The 23413-nt window shown below is 36.5% G+C and overlaps 1 protein-coding gene across 10 annotated transcripts in view; it reads left to right on the forward strand.

Annotated features, from left to right (window-relative positions):
* Window positions 1–23413, forward strand: part of Terf1 (telomeric repeat binding factor 1) — a 45813-nt gene extending 22400 nt beyond the window's left edge. For 7 of the 10 annotated variants that reach the window (XM_074068704.1, XM_074068705.1, XM_074068706.1 and 4 more), the window contains 2 exons: window positions 13812–13918; window positions 21518–23413. In XM_074068704.1, the coding sequence (XP_073924805.1) occupies window positions 13812–13918; window positions 21518–21694 (284 nt within the window). In that variant the 3' untranslated portion in view covers window positions 21695–23413. The remainder of the gene's footprint in view (window positions 1–13811; window positions 13919–21517) is intronic. The other 3 variants (XM_074068710.1, XM_074068713.1, XM_074068712.1) reach the window with 2 other exon arrangements.

Consider the following 23413-nt stretch of genomic DNA (forward strand, 5'->3'; position numbering starts at 1 on the left):
CAACACAAAAGAATACTTCAGGAAATCAAAACATAGTGGTTCAGTGTTTTGAGAAGAGAGACTTAAATTAGAAAGTTAGCCGTTCTGACTGCCTAACTTAGACTCCTTTTGCTGTAATAGTAACACTGCTTTTCTTCTGCTTTTTGCAGTACTGGGGATCTGAACTTAGGGCCTTAAGCTTGATAGAACATTCTACCACTTGAGCTATGTCCCCAGCCTGCAACACTGCTTTTTTTTTTTTTTTTTTTTCACTTCATCACTTGTTTCCTTTTTTTTTTTTATTTCATTTTTCAATTTTTATTGTTTATTCTTCACATGTGCATACAATGCTTGGGTCATTTCTCGCCCCTGCCCCCACCCCCTCCCTTACAACCCACTCCGCTACCTCCCTCTCCCCCTCACCCCCTCCATACCCGGCAGAAACTATTTTGCCCTTATCTCTAATTTTGTTGAAGAGAGAGTATAAGCAATAATAGGAAGGAACAAGGGTTTTTGCTAGTTGAGATAAGGATAGCTATATAGGGAGTTGACTCACATTAATTTCCTGTGCATGTGTGTTACCTTCTAAGTTAATTCTTTTTGATCTAACCTTTACTCTAGTTCCTGGTCCCCTTCTCCTATTGGCTTCAGTTGCTTTTAAGGTAGCTGCTTTAGTTTCTCTGCGTTAAGGGCAACAAATGCTAGCTAATTTTTTAGGTGTCTTACCTATCCTCACACCTCCCTTGTGTGCTCTCACTTTTATCATGTGCTCAAAGTCCAATCCCCTTATTGTGTTTGCCCTTGATCTAATGTCCGCATATGAGGGAGAACATACAATTTTTGGTCTTTTGGGCCAGGCTAACCTCACTCAAAATGATGTTCTCCAATTCTATCCATTTACCAGCGAATGATAACATTTCATTCTTCTTCATGGCTGAGTAAAATTCCATTGTGTATAGATACCACATTTTCTTAATCCATTCGTCAGTAGTGGAGCATCTTGGCTGTTTCCCTAACTTGGCTATTGTGAATAGTGCCGCAATAAACATGGGGGTGCGGGTGCCTCTGGAGTAACTTTTATTACAGTCTTTTGGGTATATCCCCAAGAATGGTATTGCTGGATCAAATAGTAGATCAATGTTTAGCTTTTTAAGTAGCCTCCAAATTTTTTTCCAGACTGGTTGTACTAGTTTACATTCCCACCAACAGTGTAAGAGGGTTCCTTTTTCCCCACATCCTCACCAACACCTGTTGTTGGTGGTGTTGCTAATGATGGCTATTCTAACAGGAGTGAGGTGGAATCTTAGTGTGGTTTTAATTTGCATTTCCTTTATTGCTAGGGATGGTGAACATTTTTTCATGTGTTTTTTTGGCCATTTGAATTTCTTCTTTTGAGAAAGTTCTGTTTAGTTCACTTGCCCATTTCTTTATTAGTTCATTAGTTTTAGGAGAATTTAGTTTTTTATGTTCCCTATATATTCAGGTTATCAGTCCTTTGTCTGATGTGTAGCTGGCAAATATTTTCTCCCACTCTGTGGGTGTTCTCTTCAGTTTAGAGACCATTTCTTTTGATGAACAGAGCTTTTTAGTTTTATGAAGTCCCATTTATCTATGCTATCTCTTAGTTGCTGTGCTGCTGGGGTCCCATTTAGAAAATTCTTACCTATATCTACTAACTTCAGAGTATTTCCTACATCAGCTTTAGAGTTTGTGGTCTGATATTAAGATCCTTGATCCATTTTGAGTTAATATTGGTATAGGGTGATAACATGGATCTAGTTTCAGTTTTTTGCAGACTGCCAACTAGTTTTCCCAGTAGTTTTTGTTGAAGAGGCTGCTTTTTCTCCATTGTATAATTTTAGCGCCTTTGTCAAAGACAAGTTGGTTATAGTTGTGTGGCTTCATATTAGGTCCTCTATTCTGTTCCACCGGTCTTCATGTCTGTTTTTGCGCCAGTACCATGCTGTTTTTATTGTTATTGCTTGGTATTATAGTTTGAAGTCAGGTATTGTGATACCACCAGCATTGTTCTTTTGACTGAGTATTGCCTTGGCTATTCGTGGCCTCTTGTGTATCCATATAAATTTAACGGTAGATTTTCAATATCTTTAATGAATGCCATTGGAATTTTGATGGGAATTGCATTAAACATGTAGATTACTTTTGGGAGTATCGACATTTTTACTATGTTGATTCTACCAATCCATGAGCATGGGAGATCTCTCCACTTTCTATAGTCTTCCTCAATCTCTTTCTTCAGAAGTTTATAGTTTTCCTTGTAGAGGTCTTTTACATCTTTTGTTAGGTTTACACCTAGGTATTTGATTTTTTTTTGAGGCTATTATAATGGAATTGTTTTCATACATTCTTTTTCAGTTTGTTCATTATTAGTGTATAGAAATGCTAATGATTTTTCTATGTTGATTTTATATCCTGCTATCTTGCTGTAGCTATTGATGGTATCTAGAAGCTTCTGAGTAGAGTTTTTTGGGTCTTTAAGGTATAGGATCATGTCATCTGCAAATAGGGATATTTTGACAGTTTCTTTACCTATTTGTATTCCTTTTATTCCTTCTTCTTGCCTAATTGTTCTGGCTAGGAATTCCAGTACTATGTTGAATAGGAGTGGAGATAGTGGGCATCCTTGTCTGGTTCCTGATTTTAGAGGGAATGGTTTCAGTTTTTCTCTGTTAAGTATAATGCTGGCTGTAGGTTTGTCATATATAGCTTTTATAATGTTGAGGTACTTTCCTTCTATTCCTAGTTTTCTTAGAGCTTTTATCATGAAATGGTGTTGGATCTTATCAAAGGCTTTTTCTGCATCTATTGAGATGATCAAGTGGTTTTTGTCTTTGCTTCTGTTAATGTGGTTTATTACATTTTATTGATTTTTGTATGTTGAACCACCCCTGCATTCCTGGGATGAAGCCTACTTGGTCATGGTGAATAATCTCTTTGATGTGTTGTTGAATTCGGTTTGCCATTATTTTGTTGAGGATTTTGTATCAGTGTTCATTAAGGAGATTGGCCTATAGTTCTCCTTTTTGGAGGTGTCTTTGCCTGGTTTTGGTATAAGTGTAACACTGGCTTCATAAAATGTGTTTGGCAGTTTTCCTTCCCTTTCTGTTTTGTGGAACAGTTTAAGGAGGGTTGGTATCAGTTCTTCTTTAAAGGTCTGATAGAATTCAGCAGAGAATCCATCAGGTCCTGGACTTTTCTTTTTGGGAAGACTCTTGATTGCTCTTCAATTTCACTTTGTGTTACAGATCTATTCAGGTGATTAATTTACTCTTGGTTCAGTTTTGGATGATCATATGTATCTAGAAATCAGTCCATTTCTTTTAAGATTTTCAAATTTATTTGAATATAGGTTCTCGAAGTAGTTTCTGATGATTTCCTGGACTTCCATGGTGTTTGTTGTGATCTCCCCTTTTGCATTCCTGATTCTACTAATTTGGGTTTTTTCTCCTCATTTTAGTCAGGTTTGCCAGGGGTCTGTAGATCTTGTTTATTTTTTCAAAGAACCAACTTTTTGTTTCATTAATTCTTTGTATGGTTTTTTTGGTTTCTATTTCATTGATTTCAGCTCTCATTTTTATTATTTCTCTCTTTCTATTTGTTTTGGGCTTTGCTTGTTCTTGTTTTTCTAGGAGTTTGAGATGTATCATTAGGTCATTGATTTGGGATCTTTCAGTCTTTTTAATATATGCACTCATGGCTATAAACTTTCCTCTCAGGACTGCCTTTGCTGTGTCCCATAGGTTCTGGTAGGTTGTGTTTTCATTCTCATTGACTTCCAGGAACTTTTTAATTTCCTCTTTTATTTCATCAATGATCCATTGTTCATTAAGTAATGAGTTATTTACTTTCCAGCTGTTTGCATGTTTTTTGTCTTTACTTTTGTTGTTGAGTTCTGGTTTTATTGCATTATTACCAGATAGTATGCACGGTATAATTTCTATTTTCTTATATTTGCTGAGGCTTGCTTTGTGTCCTAGGATATGATCTATTTTGGAGAAGGTTCCCTGGGCTGCTGAGAAGAATGTGTATTGTGTAGAAGTTGGATGAAATGTTCCATAGACATCAACTAGGTCCATTTGAACTATGGTATGTTTTAGATCTAGGATTTCTTTATTGATTTTTTGTTTGGATGACCTATCTATTGATGATAGTGAGGTGTTAAAGTCTCCCATGACCACTGAGTTGGAGGTAATATATGCTTTTAGGTCCTTCAGGGTATGTTTGATGAAACTGGGTGTGTTGACATTGGGTGCACATAGGTTGATAATTGTTATTTCCTTTTGGTCTATTTCCCCTTTCATTAGTATGGAATGTCCTCCTTTATCTCATTTGATCAATGTAGGTTTGAAGTCTACTCCTGCCTGTTTTCGGGGGCCATTGGCTTGGTAAATCTTCCAGCCTTTCATCCTAAGCTTATGCTTATTTCTGTCAGTGAGATGGGTCTCCAGTAGGCAACAAATTGTTAGATCTTCCTTTTTAATCCAGTTTGTCAAAAGGTGCCTTTTGATGGGTGAATTAAGTCCGTTAACATTAAGTGTTAGTACTGATAGGTATGTGGTTATTCCTGTATTTAGTTGTCTTAGTTGTTTGAAGGTTTGATTGTGTGTACCTAAGTTGAGGTTACTCTCTACTTTCTTGCTTTTTCTTTTCCTATAGTTTGGTGCTGCCTATCCTTTCATGGTTATGTTGGGGTTCACTTTCTATGTGCAGAATCCCTTGAAGAATCTTTTGTAGTGGTGGCTTTGTGGTCACATATTGTTTTAGTTTCTGCTTATCATGGAAGACTTTTATTGCTCCATCTATTTTGAATGATAGTTTTGCTGGGTAGAGTATCCTTGGATTGAAGTTATTTTCATTCAGTGCTCGGAAGATCTCACCCCACTCTCTTCTTGCTTTTAATGTTTCTGTTGAGAAGTCTGCTGTGATTTTGATGGGTTTATCTTTGTATGTTACTTGTTTTTTCTCTCTTACAGCCTTCAATATTCTTTCCCTAGTTTCTGTACTTGTTATTTTAATGATGATATGTCGTGGGTAGTTCTATTTTGATCTGGTCTGTTTGGTGTCCTGGAGGCCTCTTGCATCTGTATAGGAATATCTTTCTCTAGATTTGGTAAATTGTCTGTTATTATTTTGTTAAATATATTACACATTCCCTTTGCTTGCACCTCTTCTCCTTCTTCAATGCCCATGATTCTCAGGTTTGGTCTTTTGATGGAGTCGGTGAGTTCTTGTATTTTCTTTTCACAGGTCTTGAGTTGTTTAATTAATAGTTCTTCAGTTTTTCCTTTAATTACCATTTCATCTTCGAGTTCTGAGATTCTGTCTTATGTTCGTTCTATTCTGCTGGATTGGCCTTCGGTTTTGTTTTGCAATTTTGTTTCGTTCTTCTTTCTGAGGTTTTCCATATCCTGGGTGGTTTCCTCTTTAATGTTGTCTGTTTTTGTCCTGAGTTCATTTATCTGTTTATTAATCGTGTTCTCTCTTTCACTTTGGTGTTTATACAGTGCTTCTATGGTTTCCTTTATTTCTTCTTTTGCTTTTTCAAATTCTTTATTTTTGTCATCTTGGAATTTCTTGAGTGTCTCCTGTACATTTTGGTTGACCATATCCAGTATCATCTCTATGAAATTCTCATTGAGTACCTGTAGTATGTCTTCTTTTAAATTATTCTTGTGGGCTTCATTGGGTTCTTTGGCATAGTTTATCTTCATTTTTTTGGAGTCTGGATCTGAGTATCTGTTTTCTTCATTTCCCTCTGGTTCCTGTACTAATTTTTTGCTGTGGGGAAACTGGTTTCCCTGTTTTTTCTGTCTTCCCATCATTGCCCTTGATATTGTTATTGTCCCTGTACTTTGTGCAATTAAGTATTTTCAGGCTTGTAATAGTAGCATTAGTGATATTTAGAATGGAAGGGTGAGAGAGGGGATGGATTCAACAAAGTTAAAGGAAAAGGGAAAAACAATCAAGTAGAAAAGAAACAAAACAAAGAAACAAAAAAAGCTCAAAGATATAAACAGGGAGAGACAGTATACTAATCAACTGTAAGCTGAAAAGGCATAAGAGAGACAGGGAGAGGATTGAAAATAAAAAATAAAAAGAGTAAAGATACGAATAAAAATTTAAAAATGAAAGAAAAAAATATATATATATAAAATAAAAAATAAAAACCTCCAAGTTCAAATGCAATGAAATTTCAGTCTTAATAATTTTGATGTTCGTCCCTCAGCCTCCAATCCTGGAGATGGTGCATCAGATTTTGTTCTGTAGTTGTATCATCAAAGGGGAGACATAAAGTAGAACAAAACTGCACAAAAAAAAAAAAAAAGCCTACAAAGTGTCCCAAGTTCAAATGCAATACAGTTTCAGTAAGTTTTTCAGCATGCAGGTGTAGTTCAGTTGTTTTCTCATCAAAGGTAGGGAGAGAAAAAAAAAGAGTCTGGAGACAGTTCTGAGAATGGTATCTGCGGCTATGGCTTGCCTGCCTGCTGCTGTCAGCCTGCTGTTGCTGGTGGCATTATTTATGCAGATCTCTGGGGTGAACTTGGCACTCCCCTAGCCCCACAGGCTTTGTTTACTCAGAGTTCTCCTGTGCAGGAGCTGCTGCTACAAGCTTTCCCCTTTCCAAGCACACTGGGGGAGGTGACACTGCATCCGCTTTCTCAGGCCTGCATGTTTATTTACAGTTCATGTGGGAAGTGGGTCTTCCCCCCACTCCTGTGGAGTTTTCCTCCCTCCGCCACTCTCACAAGCTTTCCTGCTCCTGGTTGCAGGGTGCGCACCCCTTCTCCCACCAGAGCCTCTCTGGCCAGGCCCGGCTTGTTTATTTATAGTTCCGGGATGGATTCCCCTCCCCCCACTCTTCGGAGCTCAGGGCGCCCCACCCTCTTTGCTATGTATCTTTATTGTTCTTATTGCTTATTACTCAGTTTCTCCTTTTTTCCCTGGGTGGGGATTGGTCTGTCCAGGGCCTGTGCTGATCTGGCCCAGGATTGTCTGTTGTACCACGTGCCACTTAGCTGTGCTGATCTGGCCCAGGATTGTCCGTTGTACCGCGTGCCACTTAGCTCACCTTGTCCACGTCTTCCCAAGCCATCTGGGCACAGGCCTCTGGCGGCCCAGGGGCCCTCCTCGTTTCTCTGTTTAATGTGAAGTGGAGATTCTCTGTGCAGGCTGGAGGTGTGGAGGGGTCAAAGTTTTGCCTCTTCTCAGTGGCCTTGCCTGCAAAGTATGTCTCCATCATTTCTCCAACATTTCACTGTAGGAGGCACGCTTTCTGATTCCTCCCTCTAGCCGCCATCTTTACTGCTTTTCTACACTATGTTCAGCAACTTTACATACTTACTTTTAGAGACATTAAAAAAAATTGAATCTCATTCATAAACACGCATCTGTAAAGTGTCTGAGAGCATTGAATAGTGAATATTGCATCATTACTTCTACAGAAAATACAGTTAGATTCCTTTGAGCTTTTGGTCACAGCATTTTTCTCAATTGATCCATATGTAACCTTGTTTTATGTGTTTCTTTTTAAGGAAACTTTGCATTCATCATTAACATTGAGTCACTGCTAACAGTACTATAACACATGCCTGAGTAAAACTGACGCAGCACACATATTTTCCTCATAAGGTTTATTACAATCTTGTCCTGAAGAACACTACAGACAACACTTCAGTTCTATCAGTGAAATCATAAAAAGACACTTGTTTAACTAGTATAAGGGCTAAAACAATAAGGTGTTACCTTGTTTGACCTCAGCTGTGGATATGCACATCAATGACTCAAACTTCTGCTGCCTTGTGCATGTCCACCAATGGCCTTGAAAAATGCCATGTGAGTTGATTTTGGAGTTTTACAGATTTTTAATGAATAGGTACATTTACAAATAGAATCTGTGAGTAATAAAGAATTATTTCATTTAGAATCTGTATGCCCTGATTGCATTTAAAATTTATGAGACATTGCTGGATTTTAAAAACAAAGGACCGTGTATAAAAAAAAGAAAAATGGAAAGGTTTCTTAGGGCAGGGGATGTATGTAGCTCAGTGGTAGAGCAATTGTTTAGCATGTATCAGGCCCTTGGTTCAATCAGAGGCACGGAGGGAGGGAGGGAGGGAGAGAGAGGGAGCACTTCATAAAAGCAGTTCATAATTATTTTCTATTTTTTAATCAGCTTATATTAAATTGTACACAGAAGGGGTTTCATCAGGTTATTTCCATTCATGCATATCATCAACAGTATCTTTGCAGTTTTGATTTTCATTTCTCTGATGGTTAGGATTCTTGAACATTTTTTCATACATTTATTGGCCATTTGTATTTTTTTCATTTGAAAAGTATTCAGTTCATGTCATGTGCTCAGTTACTGATTAGATTTTTTCCTTTGGTGTTTAATTTTGAGCTCTAAATATTCTGGTCATTAATCCTCTGGTGAATTAGTATCTGGCAAAGATTTTTCTCCCTTTAGGTAGGCTGTCTCTTGTAACTGTTATTTCTTTTGTTTTTGTTGTACAGAAGCTTTTTGTGGTGCTGGTGGTGTTTTGGGTTCTTTTTTATGGGGGGGAGGTGGTTTGACTCAGGACTTCACTCTTGCAAAGCATATGCTCTACCTCTTGAGCCACACCTCCAGTCCATTTTGGTCTAGTTACCTTTTGGAGGTGAGTTCTCATGAACTATTTACCTGGGCTATCCTTGAACAGTGATCCTCCCAATCTCATCCTCCCAAGTAGCTAGAATTGTGGGTGTGAGCCACCACCTGGCTTTCCATATGAATTTTAGGATTCTTTTTTCTATTTCTGTGAAGAATGTCTTTGGAATTTTGATGGGGCTTGCATTGAATTTGTGTATTACCTTTGATAGTATGCCCATTTTAACATGGGAGGGCTTTTCCATCTTCTAAAGTCTTCTGCAGTTTCTTTCTTCATTGCTTTGTAGTTTTCATTGTAGTGGTCTTTAACATCCTTGGTTAAGTTTATACCTAGGCTCTTCTTTTTTTTTTGTGATACCAGGGTTTGAACTCAGGGCCTCATGCTTGCTCAGCAGGTGCTCTACCACTTGAGCCACTCCACCAGCCCTATTTTGTGTTGGGTATTTTCGAGATAGGGTCTCAGGAACTATTTGCCTAAGCTGACTTTGAACCACAATTCTCCTAATCTCTGCCTCTGAGTAGCTAGGATTATAGGCATGAACCACTGGCACCCAGATTTTTTTTGTTTGGCTAATCTTTTCATTTTTATTAGCATATATTCATTTTACAGGTAGGATTCATTGTGTTAATTCCAAATAGCCGTACATTGTACATTGATTAGATTGCCCCCCATCGTCTCCCCACTTCCAGGAACCTCCTGCCCACCCCACCTATAACAATTGCAGAGGTTTCATTATTCTGTTTCATATATTGTTTATGAAGCTATTAACTATATTCCCTCATCTTCATCTCCTCCATTCACCCTCTCACCTCCAACAACCCTTTCAAAGCTATTTTGAAAGTTTGTTTGGAGGTTCTAGCAGGGGAGCTACTCATATACCCTTGACTGAAGAACAGTCTTCCTCTATCAGGGGTGATTGTCCTCTTCAACCACGTGCACATATGGAGAGACACACATGGAGCAATGAGGGAGGAAAGGGACACCCACCTAACCAGCCAGATCAGCCGAATCAACGCTGGCGATCAATGGGGTGACAGATGTCATAGCCAGATTGACCCACATCCTTAAGGCTATTTTGAATGGGATTGCTTTCCTAACTTCTTTTTCAGTGAGTTTGTTGTTGGTGTATAGAAAAGCTACTGTTTTTTATATGTTGACTTTGAATCCTGCTATTTTGCTAAAAGTGGATATCAGATCTAGGAGTCTTCTAGTGGAGTCTTTTAAGTATAGGAGTATATCATCTGCAAAAGAGATAGTCTGATAGCTAACTTTCTCGTTTATATCCCTTTTATTTCTTTCTGCTGCCTTATTGCTCAGGTTAAGAATTCAAGCACTCTTTTGAACAAGAGTGGTGATAATGAACCACCCTTGTTTCAATCCTGGTTTTCAAGGAAATGCTGTCAGTTTTTCCCCAGTTTGTGTAATGTTGGCTATGGATCTGTCATATCTATCCTTTATTATGTTGAGGTGTGAATCTTTTATTCCTAGTTTCTTCAGGAATTTTTATCATGAAGTGATGTTGGATTTTGTCAAAGTCCTTTTCTGCATCTATTGAAGATTGGTGAAATGATTAGGGAAATTTTCTGCTATTATGTTATTGAATATGTTTTCTGTGCCTCTATTTCTTTTATGTCCATGATTCAGCCTTGATATTCTGTCTTCTACTTGGTCCTATTGGTAAAGTTTTTAGCTGAGTTTTCAAATTTGATTTGAGACTTTCATTTCCAGAATTTCAGTTAGATTTTTTTTTCAGGACTTCTATATCTTTATTAAATTCCTCTTTAATATCCTGCATCATTTCCTTACTTCATTCTGCTGTTTATTAGTATTTCTTAATTCATTCAGGTGTCTCTTCCTGTCCTTTGATATTATTGATCATTCTTATAATCATTCTTTCAAATTCTTTGAAATTTCATCCACTCCATTGTCATTAAGAGCCCATTAATTTGGAATTGTTGACTTTGAAGGAGTTGTGTTGCCTTGGTTTTTTAGGGGTTTTTTTCCTAATTTTTGTGTTTCTTTATGGGATTTGGGCATCAGAGGTTTTAATCTCTTATATTCTTTCAGTTGTATTATCTCAGTGTTCAGGCAGGAGTGGGTAGTGGCAGGGTTGAGATGCAGTCGCTTACACTGGACTGGGGTTGTAGTTCAGTAGCCAGATATTCACTGACATACTTAGGACACCAGGTTAAATCCCTACTACAACTCAGAAAAAAACCTAGCTGGAGTCTGTTGTAGTTGTTTAGGTTAGCGCTGTATCAGGTTGAGTGCTGAGCTCGTCAAGGCAACATTGTTCACTTTAGGGATGCCTTCACTTCAGACGCTTCCCTTCTTTGTGTCCTGGGAACTGCTGCTTCCCACAAGGAGCTTTGTATGCTGTGGACCAGGCAGGACTCTGCTTGCTTCAAAATATCCAAACATGGGTATTACTGACTAAAATAAAAATAAGAGATAAAGTGAAATTAAGTTAATTTCTCCATGCTCATAAGGTACTTATTGATGCCAGTCACATAGTGAATAGGCTTGCAGTAAATATTATTTAATGAATTTATTCATAACTAATGGCTGATGGCATGGCCACTGTCAGCTAATATTTGTAATTATAGCTCTAAAACATTTACATTCATAGATATAGTTATCATTCATTTTAAAGATGAAAAAACCGAAACTCAGTGCAGTTAATTGCCTACCATTGGTAGATTCTCAGGTGGTTTTCTACATCTGTTACTGCAAAATGGCTAGGAATTATAATTCCAAACTAAAATAATGTGAATATTTTCTTGGAACATAAAACAGAGACTTGTTGATACTTTATATATCTAATGAAGACTACGAAGACTATGCCTAACCTCATGGCAGAGAGTAGGTCTATTCATGAAAGTCTTGTGAGTTTTAGCATTTTCTTCACTTTTTGGTAGATGTCAATAATATATACATTTTGAATGAGGCCCTTAGCTCCATCTTCAGCACTGCAAGAAAAAAAAAAAAAATTCAGCTTATTGCCAGGTGTGGTGGCACATACTTACAGTCCTAGCATTTGGTAGACTGAGGCAGGATGATTTCTAGTTCCAAGCCAGCCTGGGCTAGGTAGCAAGACTCAATCTCAAAAAAAAAAAAAAAAAGAGTCCAGTTTACTAAAATAGTACCCACGTATCATTCTCTCTTCCTAATTAGAGGATATTAGTTAGTTTTGTTTGTGCTAAACCTTTCTTCTTTTTTTTTTTTTTATTCCAACAACAAATTTTGGGTGCCAACAATCACACGTGCTGAGGAATAGAATCATTTTTACTGATTTCTTGTTCTTTGCTGGACATTCACCTGAGAAGAATATGTATTCTGCTATTATTGAGTGGAGTATTTTAAACTGTCACTTAACATTAAGTTGTTAATAATGCCGTGCTGGTGTTCCTTATTCTTTCTCATTTCCTACTTGTATGTTCTAAGGCTTATTGAGAGAGAAGTGTTAAAATCTCCAACTGTAATTTTGAATTTTCTATTAATGTGTTTATATATGTTTGTTTCCTTTTTGCTTTCTTTTAATCTTCTAATACCTATTAAATAATTCTTTCAGTATTAAAATTTCTGTTCATAGACAATTTGGTCTCCATTTTTTCTAATGAGAGCCTAACCAATATACATTGGTCCATTCCTGCAATACCGTATTGTCTCGATTACTGTAGCTTGTAGATAAATATGTGGTAACACAGTCTTACTATTCCTCAAGAGAATCTTGCTGTTCTTAGTGTTTTGCTCTTCCCTATTGTTGGGGGCGTGGGGCAGGAAGAGGGGAAACCTACCCACAGGTTATAAGCAGTAAACCTGCTACCATTCCATGGATGTCAAAGATAATAAGACTTACGAGGTAGAGTGAGATGGCATTAGTGTAGTTGTACTGGTTCCTCTACTCCAAGTCACATGGGCAGTGCAGTGGACCTAGAGGGATGCTATGAACATAGCAAGTTTTATTTCCTCAAGGAACTCAGAACCAGGGGCCTAGCACTTTTTAAGCAAGCCCCAGAACATTGTAGCAAATAGCAAACAAACCAGTGCTAACCAGGAAAGAGCAGGTGCTTGGCCATGCTGTGGTTTCCTTGACCTACTGAGTTGCCTACCTTACTAGCTATCCACACAGTATCAGGAGATGAATAAGCCTTGTTTATTCAAGGACTGCAGGGGTGCTTCGGGCCTATGGTAGGCTACCTCTCCCAACACATGTAATTTTAGAAGAATCTTACTAAGTTATACAAAGAACTCCGCTGTAATTTTTCTTTGAAATTATGTTGTAATAACTAATCATTTGAATGAGAACTGATAATTAGGCTTCCTGTACATAAACAAAGTATATTTCTTTAACATGTTTATATATATGTAGTGAAAATTTTCAGTTTACTACATACAAATCTTGCATCACTTTGCAAATTATTCCTTAGAATGTTCCTATTGTTGCTGATGTAAATAGTCTTTCAATGGTTTTATTTCAATATTTTAGGCATTTGCTATTAGTATATCAAAATACTATTTGTTTGTTTTAGACAGTGACTTGCTATATAGCCTAGTCTGGCTTCTGACCTGATCTCCTGCCTCAGACTCCTGATTGCTAGGATTACAGGTGCATGCCACCATGTCCAGCTTTTTATATATTAATCATATATCCAAACATCTTGCTAGCCCCTTTTGTATATTCTTAGATTCTTTTATATTTTCTATCTAAAACAATTATATTTCAATAATTACAGTTGTTTCTTTTCCATTGTGTAGACATTATTTTGTTGTCTCACTAAATTGACTATGAGTAAGAAAGAAGGAAAGAGGAAAGTGTTACACTTCTTATATTTAACACTATCATAAGGAAACTTCAGTGATCCTATGATTAGTATGTTTCCATTTTTTAAACAGATGATGAAAAAACTGGTTAGGGAGGTGAGATGATTTGTTTAAAGGCATACAAGAATCAAGACTGAAAATACTTTCCTTCTGATTTGCAACTCTGATCCTCGAATTGTATTGTGCTGCTAACAGATTTGAAGGAACAAATTAAACACAGAGTTCTTTTCCTTAGAATAGCTAAAAATAACTAGGAACATCATGATAACCTTTGAAAGTATAATTCTTTATTTTCCTTTAGCATGAAACAATATTTGATGACCATGTTTCTGTTTTTAGGTGGAAAAAAGAAAAACAAAAACCAAAGAGACACTGTAAGCAAGAGATTATATGTTTCAGAAAATCAACCAGAAACTCATGAAAAACAGCGACCTAGGAAAAAACAGGTGTTTTTCTTTTTTTGTTATTGTTATGTTTAATAATACTTATAACATTAAAGTTATAAAAATAAAGTCAGATATTTTTGCATGCAAGGTGAGGCTTATATCCACATTATAAGCTTTTATGTTCAAGTCTTTGTAGGTCCAATTTAAATAAGATTCTTCTGCATTTGATCAGAAAACTATTATTAAGGCTGTTCAATTTTAGAGCTTAATTTGTTCCCTCATTCAGTGAGTGTACTCCTGTGCTATCTGTCCAGTATCTGAATTTAGTCCTTGTTTTTGTGTTGTGTCTGGAACTTTTCTTAACTGTAAATAATGTGGGGTTTTTTTCTTGACAACATTTGCAAATGGTTTGTAATAAGGCATGACAGCTAGCCTCAAGTTGCACACTGCATGCCTCGGGCTATTTTCTGTGACTGAAGGTTATTTTGGCCTTTATTCCTACCCTAGTGAACATAACACGCAGCTCCTGCTATTGATTCCTGCACATACTGTCTGTGATTTCCTCTTTTCTTTCAGTGTTGGGCTCAAACTCAGGGCCTTGTGCATGCCGAGTGCTTTCTGTCTTACACATGTGTTGTCTCTACCTTTTGGGGTGACATAGGTTGAGGGGGGCGCCTGCGGTTGCAGAACAGGGATTTAGGATGTGTACCTGGGTGTGTTTCCTTACTTTGGAAAGTGTATACCTTAGGCTTTCTGAGATCTGAAGGCAAAGTGACTGTGCCTTCCTTCCACACATACCCTGTTTCAGTGCACACTGTACCTCTTCCATCTATATTATGGTCCAGGTTGTAGATGTCCCCTATTTTTTTCAGAGTTTGAGATTTTTTTTTGTTTCTTGTTGCTTTTGAATAAATTTCCACAGAAGGGAGAAATACCAGACTTAGGCCATCACGTGTAATTTTTGTTCTTAAATTATTTGCTTTGAATATGATATGAATAAATGTAGATTTTTTTTCTTTTTTTTTTTGCTGTTTATCCTACTTGTTCTGAACTTTGTGGATCTGCAGTTTGTTGTCTGTCATTATTTGAAAATTGTCAGCCATTTTTACTTCAAATCTGTTTTCCATTCTCTCTTCTTTTGGTGTTACCATTACACATGTGTTACATATTTTTTAATTTCTCCAGAGTTCTTGGATATTTTTCCCTGTTTTCATTTTTTTCAATTAACTTATTTTCAAGCTCTCTGATTCCTCAGCCATGTCCAGTCTACTGGTAAATTCTGAAAAGGCATTGTTCATTTCTGTTACTGTGTTGCTGACTTCTAGCATTTCTCTTTGATTTCTTCTTAGATTTTTCCATCTCTCTGCTTACATTCACCCTTCTGTTCTTCTGTTACCAACTTTTTCCATTAGAGCATTTGGCATATTAATCATAGCCATTTTAAACTTCAAGTCTATTTCTGTCATATCTGCCATGAGTATGGTTCTGATGCACAGTTTGTCTCTTTAGAGTGTTTTTTTGCCTTTTAGTGTGCTTGTGCTTTTTTGTCGATACTTGGATAGTCTATACCAAAGTAAAAGAAACTAAGATATTTGGGCAGGTTTTTTTCCAGATAGGGTTCTCACGAACTATTTATTAGCCCGGGACCGACTTCGAACCACAGTCTTCTGATCTCTCTCCTGAGTAGGTAGGCCTACAGACATGAGCCACCAACACCCAGCCTATTTTACTTGAGAAGCCTCCATATTTTCCATAGTGGTTGTACTGATTTACATTCCCACCAGCAGTGTATGAGGGTTCCTTTTTCCCCACATCCTTGCCAACATTTGTTGTTTGCGTTCTTGATGATAGTCATTCTAACAGGAGTGAAGTGGAATCTTAACGTGGTTTTGATTTGCATTTCCTTTATGGCCAGGGATGGTGAGCATTTTTTTCATGTATTTTTTAGCCATTTGGACTTCTTCCTTCAAAAAACCTCTGTTCAATTCATTTGCCTATTTCTTTATTGGGTCATTGAGTTTTGGGGAGTTTATTTTTTTTTCAGCTCCTATATATTCTGGTTATTAATCCCTTGTCAGATATGTAGCTAGTAAATGATTTTCTTTCATTCTCTGGGCTGCCTCTTCAACCTGGTGACCATTTCTTTTGCTGTAAAGAAGCTTTTTAGCTTCATAATGTCCCATTTGTCAGTCCTTTTTCTTAGTTGCTAAGCCATTTGAATTCTATTTAGGAAGTCATTGCCTATGCCTATTAGTTCCAGTGTATTTTCTGCCTTTCCTGCACTAGCTTCAAAGTTTCAGGTCTTCTATTAAGGTCCTTAATCCACTTTGACTTGACACTGGTACAAGATGAAAGACATGGATCTAGTTTCAGTTTTCTGCATAAAGATATCCAGTTTTCCCAACAATATTTGTTAAAGAGGCTGTCTTTTTTTCCATCACATGTTTTAGATGTGATGTAAAGTGAGTGTAACTCACTCAAGTAAGTGTAACTGCATGAATTCATATCAGGGTCTTCTGTTTTGTTCCACTGGTCTTCGTGTCTGTTTTTGTACTAGTACCATTCTGTTTTTATTACTGTGACACTATAGTATAGGTTGAAGTCGGGTATTGTGACTCCTCCATCCTTGCTCAGTATTGCCTTGGCTAATCGCAGTCTTTGGGCTTCTAAATGAACTTTAGGGTTGACTTTTCAATCTCTATTATGAATATCACTGGAATTTTGATAGGGATTGCACTGAACATGTAGATTGCTTTTGGTAATATAGCCATTATCACAATATTGATTCTGCTAATCCATAAGCATGGAAGATCTTTCCATTTTCTATAGTCTTCTTCGATTTCTTTCTTAGGTGGTTTAATTTTCAGTGTAGAAGTCTCACTTCCTATATTATATTTATTCCTAGGTATTTTGCTTGTTTTTTTGAGGCTATTTTTGTTTGTTTGTTTGTTTTGCAGCACTGAGATTTGTATTCAGGACCTCACACTGGCAGACGTTCTACTGCTTGAGCCACTCTGCCAGCCTTTTTTTTGTGATGGATTTTTTTTTCGAGTTAGGGTCTTGAAAACCTATTTGCCCCAGCTGGCTTCAAACCACGATTCTCCTCATTTCTGCCTCCTGAGTGTCTAGAATTACAGGTGTGAGCCACTGGTGCATGGCTGAGGCTATTGTAAATAGAATTGTTTTCCTATATTTTTTTCTCCATTCATTGTTGGTATATAGAAAGGCTACTGATTTTTGTAAATTGATTTTGTATCCTGCTATTGTGCTGAAGGTGTTTATGATGTCTAGGAGTTTTTTGGTGGTCTTTTGGGTCTTTTAGGTATAAAATCGTGTCATCTGCAAATAGGGATAGTTTGACTTCTTTCCTATTTGAATTCCTTTTATTTCTTCTTCCTGTTTTATTGCTCTAGTTAGGAATTCTAAGACTATGTTAAATAAGAATGGATAGAGTAGACAATCTTGTCTCCTTCCTGACTTCAGAGGAAATGGTTTCAGTTTTTCCCCATTTGGTGTGATGTTGGCTTGTCATATATAGCCTTTACTATGTTAAGGTACAGTCCTTCTATTCCTAGTTTCATCAGAACCTTTATCATGAAATGGTGTTGAATTTTGTTGAAGGCTTTTTGTATCTCTATTGAGATGAACATGTGGTTTTTGTCTTTGCTTCTGTTAATATGCTGTATTACATTTAGTGATTTGCATATGTTGAACCATCTGAATCACTGGGATGAAACCAACTTGATCCTGGTGTATGATCTTTTTGATATGTATGATATTTTGATATGCTGTTGAATGCAGTTTGCAAGTATTTTTTTTTTTTTAGAATTTTTGTATCTAAGTTCATTAAAGAGATTGGCCTATAATTCTTTTTTTTTTCTTGTGTCCTTGTCTGATTTGGGGAGGAATATAATACTAGTTTCATAGAATGAGTTTAGCAGTGTTCCTTCCCTTTCTATCTATGGAAAAATTTGAAGAGTATTGATATTTATTCTTCTTTAATGGTCTGGTAGAATTCAGCAGTGAATCCATCAGGTCCTGGACTTTTATTTTTTGGGAGACTCTTCATTGCTGCTTCAATTTCCTTGCTTGTTAAATATCTATTTTGGTTAAAAATTTGTTTGGTTTAATTTTGGATGGTCGTATGTGTCTAGAAATTTGTCCATTTCTTCTAGATTTTCCAACTCAATTTGAATATAGGTTTTCAAAGTAATCTGTAATGATTCCCTGAATTTCCTTGGTGTTTGTTGTAATCTCCTATTTTGTATTTCTAATTTTATTAATTTGGGACTTTACCCTCTTCATTTTAGTGAGATTTGCTATGGGTTTATCAATCTTTTTTATCATTTCAAAGAACCAGCTTTTTGTTTTGTTGATCCTTTGTGGGGGTTTTTTGGTTTTTTTGGTCTCTGTTTTGTTGGGTTTGGCCCAATTTTTTTCTCTGTTTTGTTGGTTTTGGCCCAATTTATTTCTCTCCTTCTGCTAGTTTTGGGTTTAGCATGTTCTTATTTTTGTAGGTGTTTGAGATGAAACAGTAGATCATTTATTTAAGAGCCTGCTGTGTTTTTTAATATATGTATTCATATATATAATGTTCCCCTTAGTATTGCCTTTGCTGTGTCCCATAGGTTCTGATAGGTTGTGCTTTCATTTTCATTGATTTCTAGGATCTTTTTGATTTCCTCCCTTGTTTCTTCTGTGACCCACTGATCAAGGAGCAACATGTTACTCAGTCTTCAGGTGTTTGAGTATTTTCTATTGTTGTCGAGTTCTAGAAACTGGAAACCTCATATATATGATTGAGCTTTCCCTTAATATCCTGTAAAAACACTTTTTCTTTTTCCTTTTTTTTTTTGGTGATACTGGGGTTCCAACTCGGGGCCTCACACATGCTAGGCAGGTGCTCTACGTTGAGCGACTCCAACAGCCCTTTTTTTTGTGTTCAGTATTTTCAAGATAGTATCTTGTGAACTCTTTGCCCAGGCTAGCTTCTAACTGCAATCCTCCTGATCTCTGCCTCCTGAGTAGCTGGAATTAGAGGCAAGATCCACTGGCACCCAACTTTTATCTTTTTTTCTATATTCTAAACAAAGCATATGATATCAGCCATGTAATCTGTGGATTATGTATGTGATAGCATCTGTCACTGAAATCAGTGCCAGAAAAGAGTCCTCTGGATTCTGTTTTTCAGCTGTCCATTGTTGATGTTTTGATGGGTAACTTGTTTCAGAAGATGGCTAAAAGACTTACTTTTAGTTTGTATTGATGTTTTCAGTGCTTTAAAAAAAAACTGTAGTAGTCCATGCCTAATTGGACAGTTTTTTTTTTCTTACTGCATCTCTGTTAAACAAAAACTTCTTCCCACCTCATCACAATTTGAAGAGTCTTCCTTTTACAAATTTCTTCCATTCAGAAAGAAATGTTAATGCCTTCAAAAATGTGAGCAGTGGGAACTACTAAAACAATATTTATTCTCTTTTATCATAAATGTTATTATTTTGAAGGTACCAGAAAGCATTTTTTCTTCAGAGTCATTATGCATAATATGTAATGTTTAGCTATGTGTAATGTTTAGTAATGTGTAAGCTAACCTTAGGAAGTAAAAGATTATAGTAGCATTTTAATTTGTTCTATGCTACATATCTTTTTAGGCCAACATGGCTAGGGTGATTATGCCTTTTTATCTAATTTTCAATTTTTCAAAAGAAAACCAAAGGATAATAGTAGAACAAAGCACGTGGGTTTTACTTAATGTCCTGAAAAGTGTATCATCTTAAATGCTTTTTTAACTGTGTTTCATTATGAGTGAAATCAAGTACAACATGATGAAATGAGAAAATTTTTCTTTGTTGTGGTGCTTGGGATCGAAGCCTGGGCCCCATGCGTGCTAGGCAAGTGGTCTACCACTGAGCTAAGAGATACACTCCAGGACTGTTAAATGACTTTAAAAATGAAAAAAGTAATGACTCTCAGCTCTCAGGCTATAGAAACATAGCCTTGGGCTAGATTTTGGCTAGTTACTGATCCCTGCTTATCCACTGACAAACACTGGTAAAACTTCCTGCATCTAGGAACCAGCATAGAATTCAAATGGAGAAATTAGTTGTTTCTTGAGAGAAAAAGCACCGTATCTTGGGTTCATTGCAGACAAAGAGCAAAAGCAGAGTCCCACTTATGGCAGCTCACATACAGCTTTTACAAGGGATTTGGCCGTGGTTAGTGTTTAGTGGTGGTGATAGTTTTCACTGCATGTTTGTCTTCTTCAGGCTGCCTTGAGTGTATTCTAATACATCAACAACTGAATCTGATTTCTTTCTCTTTTTTTTTTTTTTTTTGTGGGACTGGGGTTTGAACCCAGGGCTTCACACTTGCAAAGCAGGTGCTCTACCACTTGAGCCACAACTCCAGTCCATTTTGCTCTGGTTGGAGATGAGGTCTCATGAACTATTTGCCTGCACTGGCCTCACAGGTATTAGGATTACAAGCTGATCCACCTGTGCCTGATAAGTTTTTTTCTTTAGTTGTAGCAAAATACGCTTACAAAAACTGTTCTGTTCTGTTGCATTTAACACATTCATATTGTCCTATCAACTATCCAAAGAACTCTTCATCTTGCAGAACAAACTCTGGACCCATTAAGTAATAACTATATTGCCTCCCTTTCCTCCATGCCTGGTAGAATCAGAGTGCTTGTCTTTAGGTATCAACATTGTTTCGCCTAGCACAGTGTCCTCATTGTGTCAGACTTTTCTTCTTTTTTAAAGAATGAATAATAATCCATTTTATCTGTATGCCACATATTGCTCTTTAATCCCCCACTGAGGACACTTGAGTTATTTCTACATTTTACTGTTGGGAGTAATGTCTCTGAACATTAGTATATAATATTTCTTTGAGCCCCTTTCTGAGTATATACCCAAAAGTAGAATTGCTGGATCATGGTAATTCCGTTTTTGAGGAACTGTTACACTGTTTTTCATAACATGGGTTTCACTTTCTCCTCAAACACTTTTGTTTTGGGGTATTTTTATAGTAGCCATGCAAATGAGCATGAGGGGATAAAATAGATTTTCTTTTAAAATATGGAAGTCTTGCTGGGGCATTTCTTGAAGATGAGGCATAGTGAGTAATCACTAAGTTGGTTCTCTGCTGTAACATGCCAAATGCAAATGTCAGTACTTTTCTGTGTATTGTATTAAATTCTGAAATTTATTCATCTTTCCCATCATAAATTGTGTATTTTAAATTTATAGTGGTTGTATTTTTGAGCAGTAATAATAATTATCCTTAAAATGTAATGATAAAGATATGGTCTTACTAAAAACTATATAGAAAAATTTATCTTTAAGAGGCTAAACATCGTTTTCATTTTTAAAAAGTTGCATTTATAACCAGGTGCTGGTGGCTCACACCTGTGATCCTAGCTATTCAGGAGGCAGAGATCAGGAGGATCTCCATTTGAAGCCAGCCTGAGGCAAATAGTTCACGAGACCCTATCTCGAAAAAACCTATCACAGAACAGGGCTGGTGGAGTGGCTCAAGGTGTAGATCCTGAGTTCAAACCTTAGTACTGCAAAAAAAAAGATTGTATTTATAATAGGTACATTCTTTTTAGAGAATTGTTCCTGTGAGTAACTGTTCTACTTTTTTAATCAACAGGCGTGGCTTTGGGAAGAAGACAAGAATCTGAAGTCTGGTGTTAGGAAATATGGAGAAGGAAATTGGACTAAAATACTGTTCCATTATAAATTCAATAACCGAACCAGTGTCATGTTAAAAGACAGGTGGAGAACTATGAAAAAACTGAAACTGATTTGCTCAGACAGTGAAGACTAAATGCATTTGTGCGCACTTCCTAAGAGGATCATTAAGTACTTTGGTCACTACATTTTGAGACTTGCTGGTCGTTGATGTTCCTTATATTTTTTGTTTAAAGCATTATTTTTTCTGTGACAGTTTAATTAATGAGGATTTGTGCCATAAAGTGAAATTATATGCCATTATTCTATTCTTCAAGAATCTTTATTTTAAAAATGTAAATAGTTGAAACCTGCCATATCCTATTCTAATAAAATATGATGAGAGAGAAAGTATTTCTAAGAAAGTATTTCTGTTTTCTTATTCTGTGTCTGCAGGTTAACCTCAACCTCATAACACACCACATAAAAATGAATTATCTAAATAACTGGATAATGACAGTCCTTTGACATAATGACTTCATTTATGAACTAGATGTACTACTTAATTCTAAGTTGTTTGTTAATAGAATGATAAATGTATAAAGTAATCTATGAGTTTTAACATATTTAAGTTTTCTTCTCAGCAGTTTCATATAAAGGAAAAAAGTATTAAAAACTTAAAATTTATACGATTAGCAAGAAAACTTTAATAAAGCTTCTTTAAACCTGATACTCGGTTTTCTGTACTTTTGATGTAATGTCTCAGTATTGGGCATGTTTTATAAATGCTTAAATTTGTATTAACCATCACCTTGATGCCTATTATAACTATGCATTATTAGGGTCGGATAGCACTTCCTAGACACTGAGTTCTCACCAATAATTTATTCTTCGGAAGATTTAATCAAAGACCAATAGAATTGTTTAGCTTTCTGAGTTTATGTTCTGTACATAGAGAATATTGAAGTAGTTACGTAAAAAGTCACGGTAGTATTTTACAATCTCTTTAATTTCCTATTAAGCTTTTTTTAATTTTTTTTATTTTTTGAAGATGGTTTTCTGGGATTTGAACTCAGGACCTTGCACTTGTTAGGTAAGCGCTTTTCCATTTGAGCCATGCCTCCAGCCCTTTTTGCTTTAGTTGTTTTTCAGACATGGTCTTGTGCTTTCTGCACAAGCTGGCTTTGGCCACAGTCCTCCTACCTATGCCTGAGATTTACATTTGTCCTCCACCATACCCTGCTTATTTGTTGATACGGGGTCTTGCTAACTTTGCCGGTGCTGACCTCAAAGTGTAGTATTCCTAGGGCTGGTGGAACAGCTCAAGTGGTAGGTAGTATTTATCAAAAACACTGATGATTAGTTCCAAATTTGGCATCTTGAGTCAAAATAGACTTGTAAGTCAACCTCTTCATTCTGAATATGTACAATAAATCATCAAACCTAAGTTGCTATTAATTGTAAGATGCTCTATTATTTCATATACTTCTTTAATAAAGGTACTATCAATCATAGTATGGTGCTTTATTAGAAATGTATTTTACTTATTAAAAGCTATTTTAGAGGGTTTTGTTTTTTTGGTAGAATTGGGCTTTGAACTCAGCTTCATACTTGCAAAGCAGGTACTCTACCATTTAAGCCAAATCTGCCAGTCCAGATTGCTCTGGTTATTTTGGAGTTGGAGTCTTGTGAACTGTTTGCCCAGGCTGACCTCAAGCTGAAATCCTCCCAGTCTCAACCTTCCACACATCTAGGATTACAAATTTGAGCCACCGGTGCCTAGCCTATTTTAGGTTTGGTTAAATGTAACTTTTATGTAACTTCTGGATGCATGAAATGAAAATCATAATAAATTGAACAGTATGTTCTTAAAATA

Source organism: Castor canadensis, chromosome 3, assembly GCF_047511655.1.
Source record: "Castor canadensis chromosome 3, mCasCan1.hap1v2, whole genome shotgun sequence".
Taxonomy (NCBI): Eukaryota; Metazoa; Chordata; class Mammalia; order Rodentia; family Castoridae; genus Castor; species Castor canadensis.